At 42.5% G+C, this 18,000-nt stretch overlaps 1 protein-coding gene across 11 annotated transcripts in view; it reads left to right on the top strand.

Annotated features, from left to right (window-relative positions):
* baiap2b (BAR/IMD domain containing adaptor protein 2b) overlaps positions 1 to 18,000 on the top strand; it is a 57,530-nt gene that overhangs the window by 18,918 nt on the left and 20,612 nt on the right. For 8 of the 11 annotated variants that reach the window (XM_067488446.1, XM_067488445.1, XM_067488456.1 and 5 more), the window contains exons 3-6: positions 2,178 to 2,264; positions 13,617 to 13,678; positions 14,735 to 14,806; positions 16,431 to 16,568. In XM_067488446.1, the coding sequence (XP_067344547.1) occupies positions 2,178 to 2,264; positions 13,617 to 13,678; positions 14,735 to 14,806; positions 16,431 to 16,568 (359 nt within the window). The remainder of the gene's footprint in view (positions 1 to 2,177; positions 2,265 to 13,616; positions 13,679 to 14,734; positions 14,807 to 16,430; positions 16,569 to 18,000) is intronic. The other 3 variants (XM_067488447.1, XM_067488448.1, XM_067488453.1) reach the window with 3 other exon arrangements.

Here is an 18,000-nt window from a genome sequence, read left to right as displayed (position 1 = left end):
GCTTTTGCCTCAGTTCGCTGATTTGATAAAGATGTGAAAGCAGGCCAAGTTATTCTGGAAGCCTCTGAAACTGAAGAGATGAGATTGTATGTTTACACACCGAGCAACTAGACAGTCTTCATTATCTGAACAATAACTTGAAAATCAGTGGGCTTAGCTCAGCTGTGTCACGAAAACAACTAGATGTGAACTCAGAATAGATTGTTTTTCATGTGGAGGTATAACTGCGTTGTCATTTTCCATCTCCTGGGTGTATACTGCACGAGTGTTCTGACAGTTCAAAGCACCCATCAACTTGACTCCTCAAATAAACTTAGCCCTCATCCATATGCATCACCCGACTGGACGTGCGTCCTCTGTCATTGTGGCTGTCAGTCCCTGTGTAGTTGACCCCTGACCTGCTTTGATTCGTAGTTGCCGCTGCTTGAGGCCGTCTTGTCCACATTCTGAAGGCCTAAATCATCGTTAGGTCTCAGCTGGTGTCCCTGGCTGTCGTGACAAGGCACTGCAGAGAATGTCGGCTGAATTGCAGAGAGCTTTGGCATAATTGCTGTGGAAACTTTTTTTTTTTTTTGTTTGTTTCTTTTTCTTTAATGCCTTCAAATAGAGACCTGCTACCATGGTACTGGATTTTAGACATTCTGCTTGTGCATACTCCTATTGGTATTTGGCAATGTAAATGCTTTAAATAACATAACTTCAACAATAATCTTTGACAGCATCTAATTTTATCACTCCCTACACTTGCTCGACATAAAATTGTATCATATCTTTTAACTTACGCCATTATACCTGCTTTAAATACTGACTCATTACTCTCCATGGACATTGGTATAAGGAATGTTCAGACACCTTTGCATTTAGACCCCTTCTCCATTTGAATCAGTTCTAATGTGCATAGTTGTGGTTCAATAGGTTGTTACTACCCACTGCCTTCTGGGGAAATGGCAGCCTCTAGTGGCCATAGTAAACAGTCATAGCCGTCATACGCTCCTCATCAAAGCGCACATCGTCAAACCCTGGTCTCCTGTGGAAAGGTCCTGTGTCTTGTTGTAGCATCCCTGTCCACCTCCCAATGACACTTTTTACTTTATATACTACGTCATTGCTTCAGGCATTAAAAATCAAATCGTCAGGGTTTCTACTCTAAAGGCTCAGAGCGTCGATCGCCGACACAAACGACTATCCTGAGAACACTGTATGCAATCGGATACTAAAACCAGCATTGAGTCCTCTCTGTTTAAGTTTAGTGTCTATCAGTCTGCAGCCTGGATTAGCTTGTTCATCTGTGCCATGCATCACAAACTGCTCCACTCGGTGAAATCGTGGCCGGTCAACTACACATGAGGGACATCTCCTGTGAAATGACGGTGAACATCAGTTTGGACAATATTCAGTGACAAGTGTAAATGCAGGATTTCTTTTTTCTGTTCAAATCTAAATTTATCATGACGCATACAGTAGCTTAAGTGCTGCAGTTGTAAGTCCTTAAACGTAGAATCCTGTCATAGCTACAGCATATAAACCCCGGTCAGTGTCTACATGTCCGATAAGCTTTTAAACTCAGTTATAAAATCATATCATATCCCCTCCACCAAAGCCTTTAGTGCGGAACTGTTTTTGCACTCGATGTCTGCGCTTCTAGATCTAGACTAGACAGGGGTCCTATTGGACATTACTTGTGGATTTAGCTGTTTTTGCAGGGGCCATCGATGTTCCGCACCACTGTTGTTACTGAAAGCCTGTTGCCTAAATGTGCAGGGCTCTTTGTAATAATATTTTTGCCAACCAAAAACTGGACGCAAAATGGTTCCAGCTACCAAAATCCAGTCCTTGTGGTGGCAGACGTTCTGGAGGTAGAATTGAACTGTTTGCATGGCTAGATGGCAATAAGAGCAAGTCTGAATATAGTTTTTCTGTGATTTTTACAGAGGTTCACCTCTTTCATTTTTAGGGCGCTTGTATTTTCTATAGCTTACTCTCTGTCTGCTGTAGTTGCTTCCATAGAGCTTTATCTTTTCCCGCCTGGTCTCCATTTCCGCCTTGCTCTTTATTTCCCATGCCCAACTTGACCTCTCTTGGGGGGAGGGGCTGTAGGGGAGGGTTGCAGAGCTGAAGAAGACATCAATTTCAACTCCGCACCCTTGATCTGATGCCCAATGCTTCCATGTTTCCAGGTGTCACATATGCTGCAAAGGGCTACTTCGACGCTCTGGTGCGGATGGGCGAGATGGCCAGCGAAAGTCAAGGCTCTAAGGATCTTGGTGAGTCCTCGTAGTGGCTGTAGTGCCCCTGGTGGGGTGGAGGGGTATGGCTTGTGGTGTGGAGCAAAGGCAGCTGATGACAATCACAAAACTGAACACACACTCGCACTGCCTTTTTTTTTCCCTCAATAATTAAGGGCTTCAAGACTGTTTGTTTGAATCTTAAACAGAAGATTAGTCTGCCTTTTACCACACTTCATTACTTTATAATCATCCCCACTTTATAAAGGTGTTCTGATTTAGGACGAATTAATTCTGAATGTCGGTCCCAGCAGGCCCGTTTGGTTAATCTCTTGTTGTTCCCAATCAGAAAGATAAAGGCTTTCCAGTTGTTTTCATATTGCTCTGCTGTGAGGGAATAATACATTTACAAATGTGTCTGGATTTTGAAATTCACAGCTGCACACATGGCAATGTGGATTTGCTTTCTATTCTCATGCCTTCACTTAATTTACCATACAGCTTCCAGCTGGACACGAGACACGGTTTAACAGCTCCCTCAGTGTTTTACCTGGTTTTTGGTTGGATTAGGTTCTGCTCCTTAAAGACTTAAAAATAGTGCAATGTGCGTGACTAGAGTCCATTTGTAGCAGATGCACAGGTAGGAACACGTGTGTGTGTGTGTGTGAACTAAGATGGGTCTCTGCAACAGTTGCGTTATCGTTTTTGACCCAGTCACATGTCCATGAGTGTGAGGAGTGCGTTAGTTCCTTTCTGCTGTCGTGTGAGTAGGTGTGGGCTGAAACAGCAGAGCAGAGGTAAGAGTGAGTTTGAGGGGGATAAAACGGGGACCTTGGAGCAGACTGAGGAGGACCTGAAGCCACATTCATTATTCATTGGGAGACCTTTTTTGGTGCCTCCTACTGGAGCTTGTGTGCCCTCTGAGTGTGAATTGTGAAAAGCTCATTGCATCGCACAGCAATTTCATTCCAGCCACTTTGGGTTACACAGTTTCTCCTGCTCGCTGCTGTAATTCTGCAGCTTTAATAAATGCACAAGCCTGTGGCTCATCCTAAATAATCAATTTGGTATTCAAATATATAAGAAAAGTGAATTTGCAAGACCATTATTTGTGTTGCAAAACTCAACATTAAAAAATGATTCCGTTACATCTTCGCCCTCATTCTTCATTAATAATGTTGAGTTAATGTCAAAAGACATTAACTCTGCATTTAATGGCACATTAAAAAAAAAAGCAGTTTGAGTTGCTGCACAGTCTCTTAACAGGATACTTTAGCATCCATCTATACATCCCCATTTCCATCCGCTTGGTTCCACCTTTCATGTTATTTGGCTTCTGTAGTTTTCTGTTCGTGGGGTCTTTGGGTTACCTGGTTTGTGCTCCTTTTCAAATTTGTTCATTTTTTTCCTGTAGCCATGACTCAACAGCACTTTACTCAGCAGAACCTCCCTCGCCTCCAGTGAAAGGACAGACTACGCTGAGCAAAATGGATTAATGCCATCTCCGCATTAGCAGCAGGGCTCAGAGCAGCTGTGGTCTGTGAAGACTGAAAGGGGGAAATCGCTTAGACAGGGCTTCAGCATACTTCTGTCTTAGTTGTGTTGAGTATCAGCAAATGATCCGAGAAAATCCAAATTACCTTACGAGGGGAAATTGTTAAATCATAATTTAGGTTTAGGAGCTTTTACAAATCCAAAATCCATGTGGCTGCACATGTCCGTGATCACTGAGCCACACAAAAGGGGGTGTGTGTGTTTGTGAGGCATCATCACTACCTGTGATAGTTCATTTAACTGGGTTTTATTCAGGGAGGCGGAGCAGAATTAACCGGGTCTGACTTTAAACTGCTCGAACCATTCATGACTGGACTTGTTGAAACAATGTCATTAATTGGAGCATTACGATGAAGAGCATCTAATGGCGTCACCACGTGATTGGAAGGGGAGAAACGAGGAGGAGACTGAGAGATTGGTTTGAGACTCTGAGGGTGATGGAGACAGTGAAGAACATCACGTAGGTCGAGGAAGCACTAGACTAGTGAAAAATCAGCTCCCACAACATCACAGATAATATCAAGTCGTCTTACAGCAACCTGGTGGGTCTGAGCTATCGTAAAGTGTTAATGCAGTTTCCGCAATAAGCGAATTCAAAGTTTCAAGTGCAGTAACAGATGATCCGGGCACCAAGCAGCAATGCCAGAGATACTGTTCTGCTTATTGCAAGTCAGTGTTCCATCCAAATGATACTGAAGCTGTTGCTTTAATATATCATAGACTTTAAGTTTATAGACTAGCTGACACTGTGGTGGAACTATGAATTTTACATAGGTCGTGATAGATTTTTGGACCATGTTCGAGTCGGTTGGAATCTCCTGATTCAGTGATTGACTTATGATGTGTAAATGAGTGCATATCCTTGCAGCTTAGGAATAAAAAGGGTGGGAAGTCCATAGAAAACAAAGCGAGATTTGAGGCTGCTACAAATACTGTGTGTGTGTGTGTGTGTGTCTAGGCTTCACAATAGAAATATTACACTCACTGTCATTACATTTTTTTGTCAAAAAGGCAAAACGAAGGCTTTTAAATTCTTCATCTTAACATAAATTACTTTGTTTCCTGGTTTACATGTTTTCTGTGGGTTCACCTGAATCTGATGTTTTACCTGCAGTCATCCGAATGAACTGCAGAGAACACCCATGAAAACCCACATGTTCATGGCTGTGCAGTGAACACTTCCTGTGTGTATGATTTGTAGCTTGTAACTTCCACTGGAACACTTTGGTAGTTCGGTGGGTAACTTTAGCTGCAGCAGAGACAGGGGGACGGTTTAAGGATGGGGACACAGATACTGTGTACTGTACAAGCTCACATGGTTGCTCAGACTGAGTAATTAATATAAAAATCCACTTTCGTAGCCCAGAATAAGCTGCATCACATCTACTCCTGGGGACACGTTTTTGGAGCACGTTGTTGTCACTTACTGTAGCACAGCTGATGCCACGTAGCACTGAGAGCTTGGCACAGGAAGAGGAAAGGAAGTCGGACTGTGTTTCATTGATTTATTCTTGATTTTACATGATTCTGTCAGTTTGAACAACTGCTCTGCGACATGACCACTTCTCCAGATCCTCTGCGACGGCATAGTGGCGTTTCATCCCACTCATCCTCTTCTCTTTCACTACTGCTCTCTGTGTGTCTGTGAACACCCCCGCATTGATGTGGGAGCTCAGGCAGCCCTGGGAGAACACGCCGACTCTGCACACACTTCTAAAAATAGATGAAACGCCTCGACCGAAGGAGGAGGAGGAGAGACGAAGTACGATGCTCGATGTGCAGCCCAAAAATGGCTCGTCGGTGATGTCAGAACGGCCGACAACGTCTTTCTTCCTCATACTAAATATGGACATAGGTGTGTGTGGGGGGGAGGAGATAGGAAGCTCCTGCAGTTCCGGTTCCCCTCTCTGACCATATATGGGCTCCGCCATTCAAATGCAAATCTGGGCAGAGGTGGTATTCACTCAGGTTTGTGCTCTGGCAGCTAAACCTGAAGGGGAAGCACAGGCATGAAGAGAAGTATCCATTTTGGCTTCGCTTTATGTGATCTGTGGCTGAAACGGACGTCTTTTCAGTACATGTTTGACTCAAGCCTTCATTTTTATACAGGACATGTCCAACTGTTGCAGCGGCTGTCCTCAGGAGTGCCAGCTGTTGGTCTTCATTCCTGTGAAGTCTGGACAGAGACATGGCAGATATTGCTCCACTGGGGGGGAAATGAGCTTGTCTGGACACATGATTCGGTCCCCTGTACCTCAGTGTCTGCTCCTTGTTCATTTTTAGGTCAAGCCATGTAAATTTGTATTTGTGTATCAGAAATTGTCATGAAGGCTGTGAAGCATATGATGTCTTCTGTCCTTAGACCCCTGAATCAGATTAGGAAATCTCAGCTAACTGAGGACAAACCCATGTTCCATATGTCTAGAACAAATCAATGATTCCTGTATGTGCTAATAGTTCCACACCTAATGTTTCCAGTCCTGCTGGTCTTGGACATTCCTTACTAGCTATTTCCTGCAAGACATCAACATGAGTGAATTGACATAATGTATCTACGTATTTTATACATTTTAGCTCTAATTCAATCTCTGTTCCATCCCTCTTCTCATCAATTTCTCCTCTCTCTCGCCTACATTCCTGTTGCTTAGGGCTGAACACGACACGTATCTCATTAAAACAATTTGAGGGTAATTCTGATGGCCACGTTTGAGGTCTGGGAAACAATTACCCTTTGACTAATTACGCCATAGGAACATGACTGAGAAGCCTGTGTTGCCTTTCCAGAGATATTTCTCTGCTTCATTAGACATGGTGTAAAAAGATAGCAGGCTTTCTGAAACGGGAACAAGCAGAGATATCAAACTTGATTAGCAACAGCACAGGCGAATGTAGTTCTGACCGGTCAAAAATTTCATTCCTGCGGTTCAGTAATCATCGACAGAATTTACTGTATAATTTTCTCCTCATCTGTCTCTAATAATTACATGGTATCTGGGGGAGAAGTGGTTTAAAGCTCTGCACATGCTGCACAGCTGGATGGCAGCAGCTGAAAATGAACACTTGCAGAAGATGAAAGCAATAATAGTGTCTCAGCGTCCCCAGTGACACCGGGACTTTGTTGCTGAGTCACCAAGACTCTCTAAGGAAAATTCTTCCACAATATTCGATTTTTGTTTTACCTCCGACTGGGTCTGCCCGACATCTCATGCTGCTCAATTTGAGGAAAAACTGATGACCTCGCTAAGACCCCCAGTTTTTTTTTTTTTTTTGCACAGGCTGAATTTTCACCCGAGCACTAACCCTAATCTGAATTCAGCCAGCATTCATGCTGCATCGAGGGAAACTGCAGCGGGAGCACTCTTTGATTTATTTTCTTTCCCTTTTTACCCATTTTACCACGTCCTTGTCATCTCACCGTCTCTTGGCGTAAAAGGCCCTGGGTTACCATGTCCATCATTTGATTTACGAGTCTGTAAATACAGTCCAAACTGATTATTACTGGATGGAGTTTGTCTTTAAATGCATTGATATAACAGTGAGAGCGGTGGTGTGATGTCATTAGATAGTTGAGTATTTTGAGTTGATTTGTTCTTTTAATTTGCATGTTCAGGTTTTATCTCAAAGCTAAACTGTTTTGTGTCTGTCATATTAGAACTTTTTCTGGGAGTTTGTCTTTTTAGAATGCTTTTGGGCAGCTTTCCCTAAGCACTTAACTATCTTGACCTAACACTCACTATGTTTGTCTTTTCTGCCAAAACTACCAACTTCTGTCTAAAACCTATTCATTCCTGCCATGTTTGCTAGTGTGCTAGTGTTGTGTGCAGCATGGTGCTCCTGGCCGTAGGTGCTGTTGAACCAGTTGTGGAGTAAACTGGAGGGGCAGTTGGGCCCACAACTGTGATTCAGGTCTGCAGAAAGGGTCACTTGGACAGTTGGACGGGTTAGCAGCTGTAGCTCAGTTGGGAAGACAGTTGTTCATGAACCACAGGGCTACGTGTTGAAGTATTAATGGGAAAGAAACTGAACAGTTGTTCCCAGTGACCACCTTGCATGACAGCCATCACCATCTGTGTGTGTGTGTGTGTGTGAGACAGTGGATAAATGAGAAGCAACAATGTAAAGTGTTTTGTTTATAAGCAGATCATTTAAATTAAGCACATAGGTTACTAAGGCAACCAAGTAGAACAATTTGTCTGAACCAGAGGGACACACATGATTTATCTCATCATATGTTTACTTGGCTAGAGAAGTGGTTGGACTAACTACAGGAGAACTTGTGTACATGTGAGGGGCAGTTTGGGCCAATGTAAACTGACTGCACATGATGGATGAAACTACAGGGGCAGACGAGGCATTTTTAACCACTTTAACTGAAGATGTATAATTTGAATATTCTGAAGCCCCCGGACTCGAATTTGTGATACTAGGATATTTAAATAGAATGAGATCATCCACTAGGCTCCTGCTAGGGTCCAGATATTTATTCCGTAAACTGTCATCCAGGTGACCCATCTCTGGTCGGGGATGGAGCTACTCTTGTGTCATCAGAGTGGCTCCAATTTATCTTTTTACTCACTGTTGCTGCCCCTTAGAAAGGCCCTGTCTTTGAGTCACCCCAGGTGAGGTGAGGGAGGTTTGGGACGGAGAAAGAAGAGAGACACATAATGAACAGAGAGCCACGGAGTGCGATGTGTTCCTGGCTCATTAGCAGCCTTCACAGAGTCTCTGGTCAAATCAAAACCTCGCTGCCAACAGAGCGCACAGTCCCGAGCACCAGCGCTTTGATCGCCCCCCCACCCGTCCTTCGTCACTACAACCTCCACCACCTGTCCGCTGCTTTTCATGTTTCTGTCTCAAGTGTCACATTCATCTGTCAACAGTAAGACATCAGGAACTTATTGTGCAGCGTTTGATCCAGCAAATCAATGTAATAGGGTTTTAATTTGGCTCTAATAATGTGTTGGACTCTATCAAATGTCCTTGAGGTGCCACAGTGCCCTTCATGAGGGGATTCAGCCAAACGGTGACTTAATGATGCTTGTAATAATGTGAAGGCAGTGATCTGAGGTGCTACAGAGGCTGCCAAACATCCAGAGCTCGCTCGCTCACGCTCTCTCTCACTCTCTCTCACACACACACACACACACACACACACACACACACACACACACACACACACACACACTCTGTATTACAAAAATGGGCAGAACAAACTTAGAGAAAGAAAATGGAAAGAAAGCAACAGATTGTGAGGCAGTTTTTTGCAGCTTTTATTAAAAAACAAACCTAGTAGCACCTCATCTCTTTGCAAGATGTAAGCGTTAGTGTGAAGCTGTCAGTGCATCCTCACACTTTGTCTGTCATCGCGTTTTAAAACAATGCACCTTTTTGAAAAAAAAAAAAAGCTGCAGTTCTTATTACAGCCTGATATAGTCCCTGTCTGCCTTTTGCAACTCGGTGTGCTAACTCAATAAAGGCAAACAGCTGCGGGCATGGATCATTTAAAAAGCAGTTTAAAAAGTCATTACTCGCCCGTTTCTCATCGCGGGGATCCAGTTAGAGGCCAGAAATCGTATTGACCAGCTGGGAGAGTGTGTGTGTGTGTTTGTCAAAACACAAAATGCTACCCTCTTTTATTTTTGTCGTACCCCTCATGCCCTGCACCACTCTCTCCAGCTTGTGCCTGCTGTCTGGGGTAATCAGCCTGTATTGTGCCGCCCTGTAATGATTATGCATATCTAGTCATTCCTATCAATCCTCTGTAGCCAGATTCCCTTTTTAAATGGAAAAATTTTTCTTTTCAATACACTGTAGAAGTAAAGATAATAAACGAAGAGCCCATTGATGACATGCCGTGGTTACACGTGTCATCGAGTTGCAGCGTTTGTGCCATTATGGTATTTTATAACGAGGAACACGATGACACGGGCAGCTTAAATATCTGACAAGCAGCAGAGCAGCATGATGATGCCTGTGGATACAGTGTTTTTAAATGCGACAAAAACTCATCACGGTCACTTCACTCTGTTGTCAAGTAGATGCCTGAAATGTGACCACTAATCAGCCATTGTATCTGCTTTTGTGGAAAGCGTGTCTGCGTGCACGTCGACACAGCCGGTGTTTAGCAAGGAGAAATTAACGACCCAGAAGAGCCGAACAATGAAGGCGTCAATCATGTGGCTTTGAGGAGGACGCATCTCTGTGCAGCACCTTGTCTCCGCGGCAGCTTTCCTGGGGATTAGAGCTGCTTGTGTTTGCTTCCAGGCTCCTTTTAATACAGTCCCTGCAGAGAGGCACACTACATAAACCAGCCTCCTCCACAGGGCTCTTAAAACGTCTCCGCCTTGCTTTTTTTCTTCCCCTCTGAGCTCGGGAGTGACGCCGAGAGTAGTGGGGGGCAATAAACCCAGCTGTGAGCACTGGCCTTGGGTCCTGCAGCCACACTGTGGGGTTTTTCAGATTGAACTTTACCCCCGTTTGGTCATGATCATAAGTCATAATTCACAAATTTAATAGTGTGATTTGTTGTTGTTGTTTTTAGTCCCAACATGTGCTCTAAACCTTTGAATCTCAGACTTGTGACAATTTAGAAAAACCACAATGTGCCTTTTTTTTCTTAATTGGGTTGTGGGTACTGTTAATGAGGGTCAACCTTTAAAAACCTCAGGTCCGTCTTGCAGTAGCAAGTGATGCTTTAATATCAATTTGCGAATTTGTTTTTGTTTTTTTGCTGATCTGGACCTGTGCACCCTGGTTGAGGACAACAATGTGCTTTATTCCCCTCTAAGCCTCAGATGTTGCTCTGATTATTGGTAAGCAGCTTAGTTCTTGGGGGTAGAACTCCAATATTTAACAGTGCAAGGTGCAGAGGTTTTTGGATTAGATGGGTGCAAGAAACAAACATCCAGGAATTTGGGAATGTTCCAGGTGACGAAACCCAGCAGGACAAAGTAATTTACTGTACTCAGGACATACAGATACAGACCTGTTGGCTTCTCACAGCTGTTTGATATTTAGGCTTTATTACTCAGCTTTAATTATTTTTAATATATTATAACAAACTCATTATTTTCTGATTGTCAAACTGCTGTTGTTTTTACTCCATTAGTTTTGGTTTTGGCTGTTTAGCTCATATCTAAGTAACTATTTGTTTTCAGAACTGACAGAAATGATGATGATGATGGGAAGTAATCAACAGAAATATTATTAGCATTTAAAAACCAGCATGGCTTCATTTGGCTGCAGGAGCTGGTGGCAGGGGTGACCTCTGACCATCTGCTTAAGTGTGAAGTGACATTGAATTTCTCAGGGTGCAGCTCTGTAGCTGAACCTTCGCCTGCCAAAGGAAGAGAACAAGTGGGAAAAGTCAAATGTCACCTTTTTCCATTGGAAGTGAGACGTTTGGTTTTGGCAAATGACATTTTATCCTCAATCACGATTGCAAATGCTGATTCTAGTCTGGACAGAATAGTCCTAATAGTCAGGATTGAACAATCACATTTGATATTTAAGATATAAAAGAGACTGAAAGAAAAATGAGAGGCTGCTAATTGAAACCTTAGAAAGTAAAGCTGTTCATCCCAACTGCAAATGTTTCAGTAAAATGCAGATAGTCCTCTGGCGGAAGTCCGCCCGGTCACCACAGCTAGTTGAAGGCCAGTGGCTGCTTATTAATGGATGGGATGTAGTGTGTGCTGGGTGCCCTCCAAGAATCAAAGGAGAGCTCGAAAGTACACGACAGTGCATTTATCTGCTTCACTGCTCCTAATGTCCTGTCCTGCGGCATTTCTACGCCGTTAGAGCCATCGCCGCATTATTGTAAGCAGATGGCTGTTGTGAGCATTGTGTGACATTCTGGACACAGCTTTCTTGTTTCTCTGTTTCCTACGTAATTTAGTCCCATAAATACTGTGTGTGTGAAGCAGGGTGAGCTCTCGCATCAGTGTAACGGAGCAAATACTCGAGTTCAGCACTGCAAAATTACACCACACACCATAACTTAAATAAACTAGACCGATTTCCTTCCCACCTTCTGCTCCGACCTTTCCTAAATCCTTTCTACTGCATCTGAGTCTCATCGCGATGACCGCAGCACTTCCATTAAGCCCATTAATCTGGTTTAGACAGCCCACTCTCAAAGCGTTCCCTCTGACTGTCCACTGTCCGGTGTCCACAGGTCCATCAGCAGACACCCACCCACCTCACTGAGCGCTCCTTCACATAACATGCTGTGGGCTGAGAGTGTCAATATTAAATCAAATCCTCATCTTATCTTACGAATAGTATCCCCGTAAATGTCAGTGCCTACACATAAATGTATAGGATTTTGCAGTACATGTACAGTGTGCATGTATTGTACTATAAACCCTTATCTTACATTGTTGCATATACTGTATTCAGTTTAATTTGTTTTTAATATACAGTAATTTGCTGTAATGTATTTGTTCTTCTTGAACTCCAGTTTTAATATTAGAAATCATAAACTCACTGGCATTTTCTCTAGTTGTATTGTTCAGCTTTGAAATGTCTTACCTTAGTAAGACTAACCCAACACAACCGATGCTGGATATCTGAGCCAGGTATCAATATTTGAGAATTTCTAAAGCTCCAAAACATAGAAAAGAATCTCAAGAATTATCTCTGTCCCGACAGTGCTGTGTACAGTTTGCTTTCATTTATGTTAACTAGCTTACTGGGGGTCTTTTTTAATCGCTTAATTTCCTGGATTTTAAAGAAAAGAATTGATTATTTAATAATAAAGAAAATATTTAACTGCTTTTGCATGTCTGGATTACTTGGTGGCTGTAATGCAATATATCAATCAACTGTTCGGGTACAGGTTAACACAGACTGTACCTCTTTTGTCATAGCTTTGTATCAATAATTTGACTTGGTTATGATAATAGTGTCAGCATGAAAAATCCAGTGTCTGTTGTAGATTCACCCTTTTTTTTTCTTTCTTTTTTTTAAATTTAATTTCTTTTTTTTTTTTTTTATAGAGGGCAGGATCTGACCAACTTCCTGTCTGAGTGTTTTTCCATGTGAGAACCTGTCACGTGTCTCATTTTTCTCAGGGTACTTTGATCCGTCACTGTCTCTTCAGGTCTCTTTCCCTCTGTTCTTTGCTCAAACTAGTTCTTTTTGTTCCTTTTTGTGTTTTTTTTACAATGCATTGCATATTCAGAAGAGGCAGCATGTAGGTATCTTAAAATGACACGTACCTCCCTGGCTGCATGAATCATCATCCTTTACTTTTGACTTATTTTTTTGTCTTTTTGTTTTTTTCTGTTTTTCTTTTTTATCTTTGAACTTATTTCTGGGTTCTGCTTTTTGGTGTTTCCCCCAACACCCCCCTTATGTTGTATTCCAACATTATGTCTTAATGCAATAATAAAACATAATTAAGATTTCTTTCTTTCTTTTTATTTATCATGCTCTTCTTGTGTGCTAGCGCTAGTGGCCCTAATACAGAAAATCCTTCATATTTTACAGTAGCTTGATTTCAGTATTCAACACATTTAGCAGATTTCTTCATTCATTCTGTCTGTGCTGCATATTTCTGTCATGTTCCTTTGATTTGGTCTCTGCTCCGTCAGCGTCGTGACAGATGTTCATCTTGTCCATTGCCTCTTCCTCCGCCCTCGACGCCATGCACCTGTCTCTCATCTGTTCTGTGTTGGCTGCATGGTCTTTTTTTGTTGTTGTTGTTTATTTTGCACGATGAATGTAGGTCTTGCAGACATTGAGAAGATTTAATATCACTTTTTTTCTCTTTCTCCCTCCTCCCCTTCCCTCTTTTTGTTTATTGTGTTTTTTCTCTTTGTCTTTTGTCTGCAGGGGAGGTGCTCTTTCAGATGGCTGAAGTACACAGACAGATTCAGATCCAGCTTGAAGAGATGGTGAGCATGTGGTATGGGTGGTGCCGCTAAAATGAGTGCTTCTTAAGTCATGAATTGGGAGCCAAACAGATTGTGGTCCTGTTTCTTTGGAGTCTTCACATCACAAAATAATTTAATACTCAGCAAGACCCAGTCTTGAGTAGATTCTAGTGTGTTTCTACTTTCTGAAGGCAGCCACTTCATTCATGTTTGTTTACTGATATTTTGATATGTAAATTATCACCTTTTTATAGCCTGACTTGATTTTTCCACTTAGCTCCATGAAACATCATTGAGTTTCAGTAAATTGGCCAATCGTGGCAACAATAGTGGGAAATTCAGAATCAGTCTGGCTTTAATCTTGATGCACAATGTGTTATAAAGAAGATTTTAAACTGCATCTTCTCTCCCCCATTCTGTTAATGGTGTCAGAGATCCAATGCGCAATCGTGATGTTCTTTTTGTGGAGCAGTGTAATTTACACATTAGACATTGAGCAGATGCTCCTCATCTCCAGAGGCCTCCACAATTGATGACGTAGAGATATCATAACTTGGATAACCACACTCGGACCTTCTTCAGCAAGACCCACACGCGATGTGTGTCTGCATTTCTTGCAGAAAAACTCCGCAAATAGCCTGCTGATAGTAGTTAAGAAAAATATTACATCCTCAAGCGTAGATCAGAGGAACCTGAGAGTGAATGCAGCAGTTGATGTACTTTAGATTCATCTTTAACATAATTTGCATAATGTGGCCCCTAGCAGAAGACTCTCAGAATGTACAGTAGAAGTTCCCTGACTCAACTTTGCCCTCTCAACCTACACGCACTGCAAACCACATACTGCACATGCACCAAGTCCACAAGTTGACTTCCTCCCCTAATCCTTTGGGTGTGACATGTTCCATGGCAACACAAATACTGTACATACCACAACGCTGCAGTGTTACGGGCCTTTTTATAAACAATCATCCGGTAACGCGTAACATGTTGAGGTTTGGTTTATTTTGTGTCGCATTGTATTTGAGGTTTGTGTGTGTGTGTGTGTGTGTGTGTGTGTGTGTGTGTGTCTTGCAGTTGAAATCTTTCCACAATGAGTTGCTTACGGAGCTGGAGAAGAAGGTCGAACTGGATGCACGCTACCTGAATGTAAGATTCCCTTCCTGATGTACCGTTATACAGAGGCACAGTGCTCTTTACTATCATGTTCCATGTGATAAAGTAGACTGGTCTATACACAGATCTAATTAAAAAACTGCCTGCAATGAAGGATGGAACCTGTGTCATTCATGGATGTATTACCGAACGGGCTCGCCAGGCACAGGCCCAGGGCCCTTGGAGGTGAGGAGGTTCCTGGGCCTGTGGCTGAGGTGAATATGTCTTGTTTGGAAGTCGGTCAAAAGCCAAAAAATGATCAAAAAGAGCAGGAAGGTGGTCATTTTTTTTTTGTCTTTTTGCTTGTCGTGTGTCTTTTTTTATGTCAAACATACGACATAAAATAACCCCGAACTGTTAGTTACTGTACACTCCCTGAATGATTATTCATGATTTCATGACTCCCTTTCATTTAGACCACCCCTCATAATGTAAGTGCTCAAGGAGGTGACAAGTTGTCATCCTCTGTATAATTATGTAACCGTATACTTGACCTGTCTTGTGCTTGAATACGAAACCACATCAGGCAGAGTGAAGTTATGGGGAAATAAGGCATAAAATCACTGGCCAGAGACGGAATCCACACACTCTCCCTAATTTCCCATCGGCTTTCATCCAAACCACTGCAGCAAGTTACATAAATTACTTCCCACTCTGCCCTGTGAATTATGACTCATTCTGTGAAAATCAGGAGATTCACAAAAGCACAAAGGAAAAAAACAACTTAAATCCACAGATTAATTTATGGTGATCAGTAGTTTGGAATCAGTCCAAAAACACTTTGTTATTGTAGACGAAGCATGTTTGGAAAGCTCTTTGAAGAATGTCATCTGAAACACTACAGTCCGAAGTCATGAGCTACTCAAATGCAAATGATCCATACAGCCATGAAATAACAGTTTAAAGCTTGATTTGCATCTTCTTTTACACTGTGTTCATTTGATAGACTGGTGACACTGGTGATCCCAGCCTCAGTGCATGCTGGGAAAGACTTAGGCCCATGTGAACGTGCACTACAATATTTTTGTAGACAATAAGAACTTTTGGTAGCACACCAGGGTTTTTTTGTTTTTTTTAGATATAGTGGGGCTGTAATAAAGTTTGAGATGATGAGTCAATTAGTGCTGCATGGTTAAACTAATCACCATTGAAATGTGCTATTATATAACTGCAACAGGCTGAGATTTAATTAATACGTAAAAGTGTGAATGTGAGTAAGTCAGTCTCTGTTTGTGTGCACAGTTTGCTCCTTATCAGTGAAAAAAGCAACAAATCTAGCAACTTTCAAAGTTTCTTTCCTAAAGAAAAGTAACTGTTTAATAAATTGACATATTTGGCTTTGGGAGCTTAGTGTCACATAAAGGCAACAGCCAAAAGTTAACTGTTAACCTACTACGAATAAAGACGTCATCAAGAACAGTAAAACAGTAAAAATGAGAGGTGGAGCAGACGTAACCAACACGTCATAATCCCACTGCATCATCTGCCACATTTTTTGCAGTAGTCATGCTGCACCAGTCAGGCAGTAAAGCTGAAAGTGACCACTCGAGATGACGGTATGATGCTGACACATGCGAGCACCGCTGTGCCCCTGCTGACTTTGTGCTGCCCCCCACAGGCTGCGCTCAAGAAGTACCAGATGGAGCACAAGAGCAAAGGGGAGAGTCTGGAGAAGTGCCAGGCAGAGCTGAAGAAGCTGCGCCGAAAGAGCCAAGGCAGCAAACACCCATCCAAGTATGGAGACAAGGAGATGCAGGTCAGTGTGTATATGTGTGTGTGAGTTTGTTCATGGAAGTAAATGTCCCCAGATGTGTCAGGTGTGGAGTAAAGATCCCGGTGCTTCGCTGCTTTAGTGATTCTGTGTGGTTCTTCTACTGCTCGGTAAGGATTAAAACAGATGCCTTGGATGTCTGTGACCTGTAAAGGATCCCTGTGGCCAACTGGAACAACGCTGCCTAATAAAATCCATGATAACATGGCTAAAGCAGCCAGTGCCAACACTCTGATTCAGTTGGCTTTAGCCCAACATATGCCACAGGCAACCTCCAGATAAAGAATGTCTCTCATAATTCGCTCCTTTGCTTCACAAAGTCAGGATTAGAATCACCGACACAGACTTTAAGTTAAAGCCCGCTGAATTCTTTGTATGTAGCACATGCGCGGCTCCTCACGGGATTTGTTTTCCCCCCTGCTGATGGGATTTGAGCTCCTAACCAGGTTTTGCGTATCAGTCTGTGAGGCTCGTCACAGTGAAAGAAACCAAGATGGTGAAGGCTACGACTCCAACTTACGGCTCAATAATTATTTTTCTTTTCTCTTTGTTCCAATACATGTGGGTCCTACAGCAAAAACAAACCCACAGATTTAAACAGTAATTGTTACCATTGCTGAAAATATCTCCAAGTTTGTAGTACGTCGTCTGTCGTCATCAAGATCCTTGAATAACACTTGCAGAATATAGTTGGATAAAGGAATCACTCAAAAATGCTACTAATTGATGAATATAGACAACGTGGGGTCTTGCATGGCAAAGTAGTAGTTTGATGGAAAAGTAACTTCACCTCTCCAACAAAATAGCAGTGGGTCCTCACAAGATGGAGTTGAACTAAAATCATGTTGTGATGTCACCTTCACTGTTTGTTCACCTATATATGAAATTTCTAGTTTTGGTTTTAATGTTGTGGCTGATTGGTGTATATTAAAAGTGTTTGGTCCAAGTTTAGCCAAAACGCTGCCATGACCTTTTTGTTTACATCCATTCCCTTGGCTGCTGCTGCTGCTCTGTATCAGCGTTGTGTAATATTTGTTTATGATACCTGGGGCAGGTGAATGTGTCGAGCGAGGCACATTTGTCTCGTGTTCTGGCAACTGCTTGAGCGGAGGCATGAGGAGACGGCGCGAGTCTCCGTGCCCTCGTCCGTGGGTGTTGTGGTGACACATCTTATACAACCTGCACAGGAGGTGATGCTGTGATGTGCTGAGAGAGCTTTGTATTTGTGATCCCTTATGTTCCTCTTCGGTCTCAATCTGCACAAAGTCATTTTGTTTCTTTTTAATCATTGTGTCTGTTGTTGCCTCTGTTTTTAGTCATTTTGCACCACTTTAAAAAAGCTCTTTTAGGTTCTGAGGAGGTTCTAACCGATGGACCCCCCTGACCTCTCAAGACCTTCAGCCTGTGTGTAGTGGGC

The sequence above is a fragment of the Channa argus genome, chromosome 20 (genome assembly GCF_033026475.1).
Source record: "Channa argus isolate prfri chromosome 20, Channa argus male v1.0, whole genome shotgun sequence".
Classification (NCBI taxonomy): Eukaryota; Metazoa; Chordata; class Actinopteri; order Anabantiformes; family Channidae; genus Channa; species Channa argus.
The sequence above is the reverse complement of the archived record's forward strand: the minus strand, read 5'-3'. Positions and strand labels throughout refer to the sequence as shown.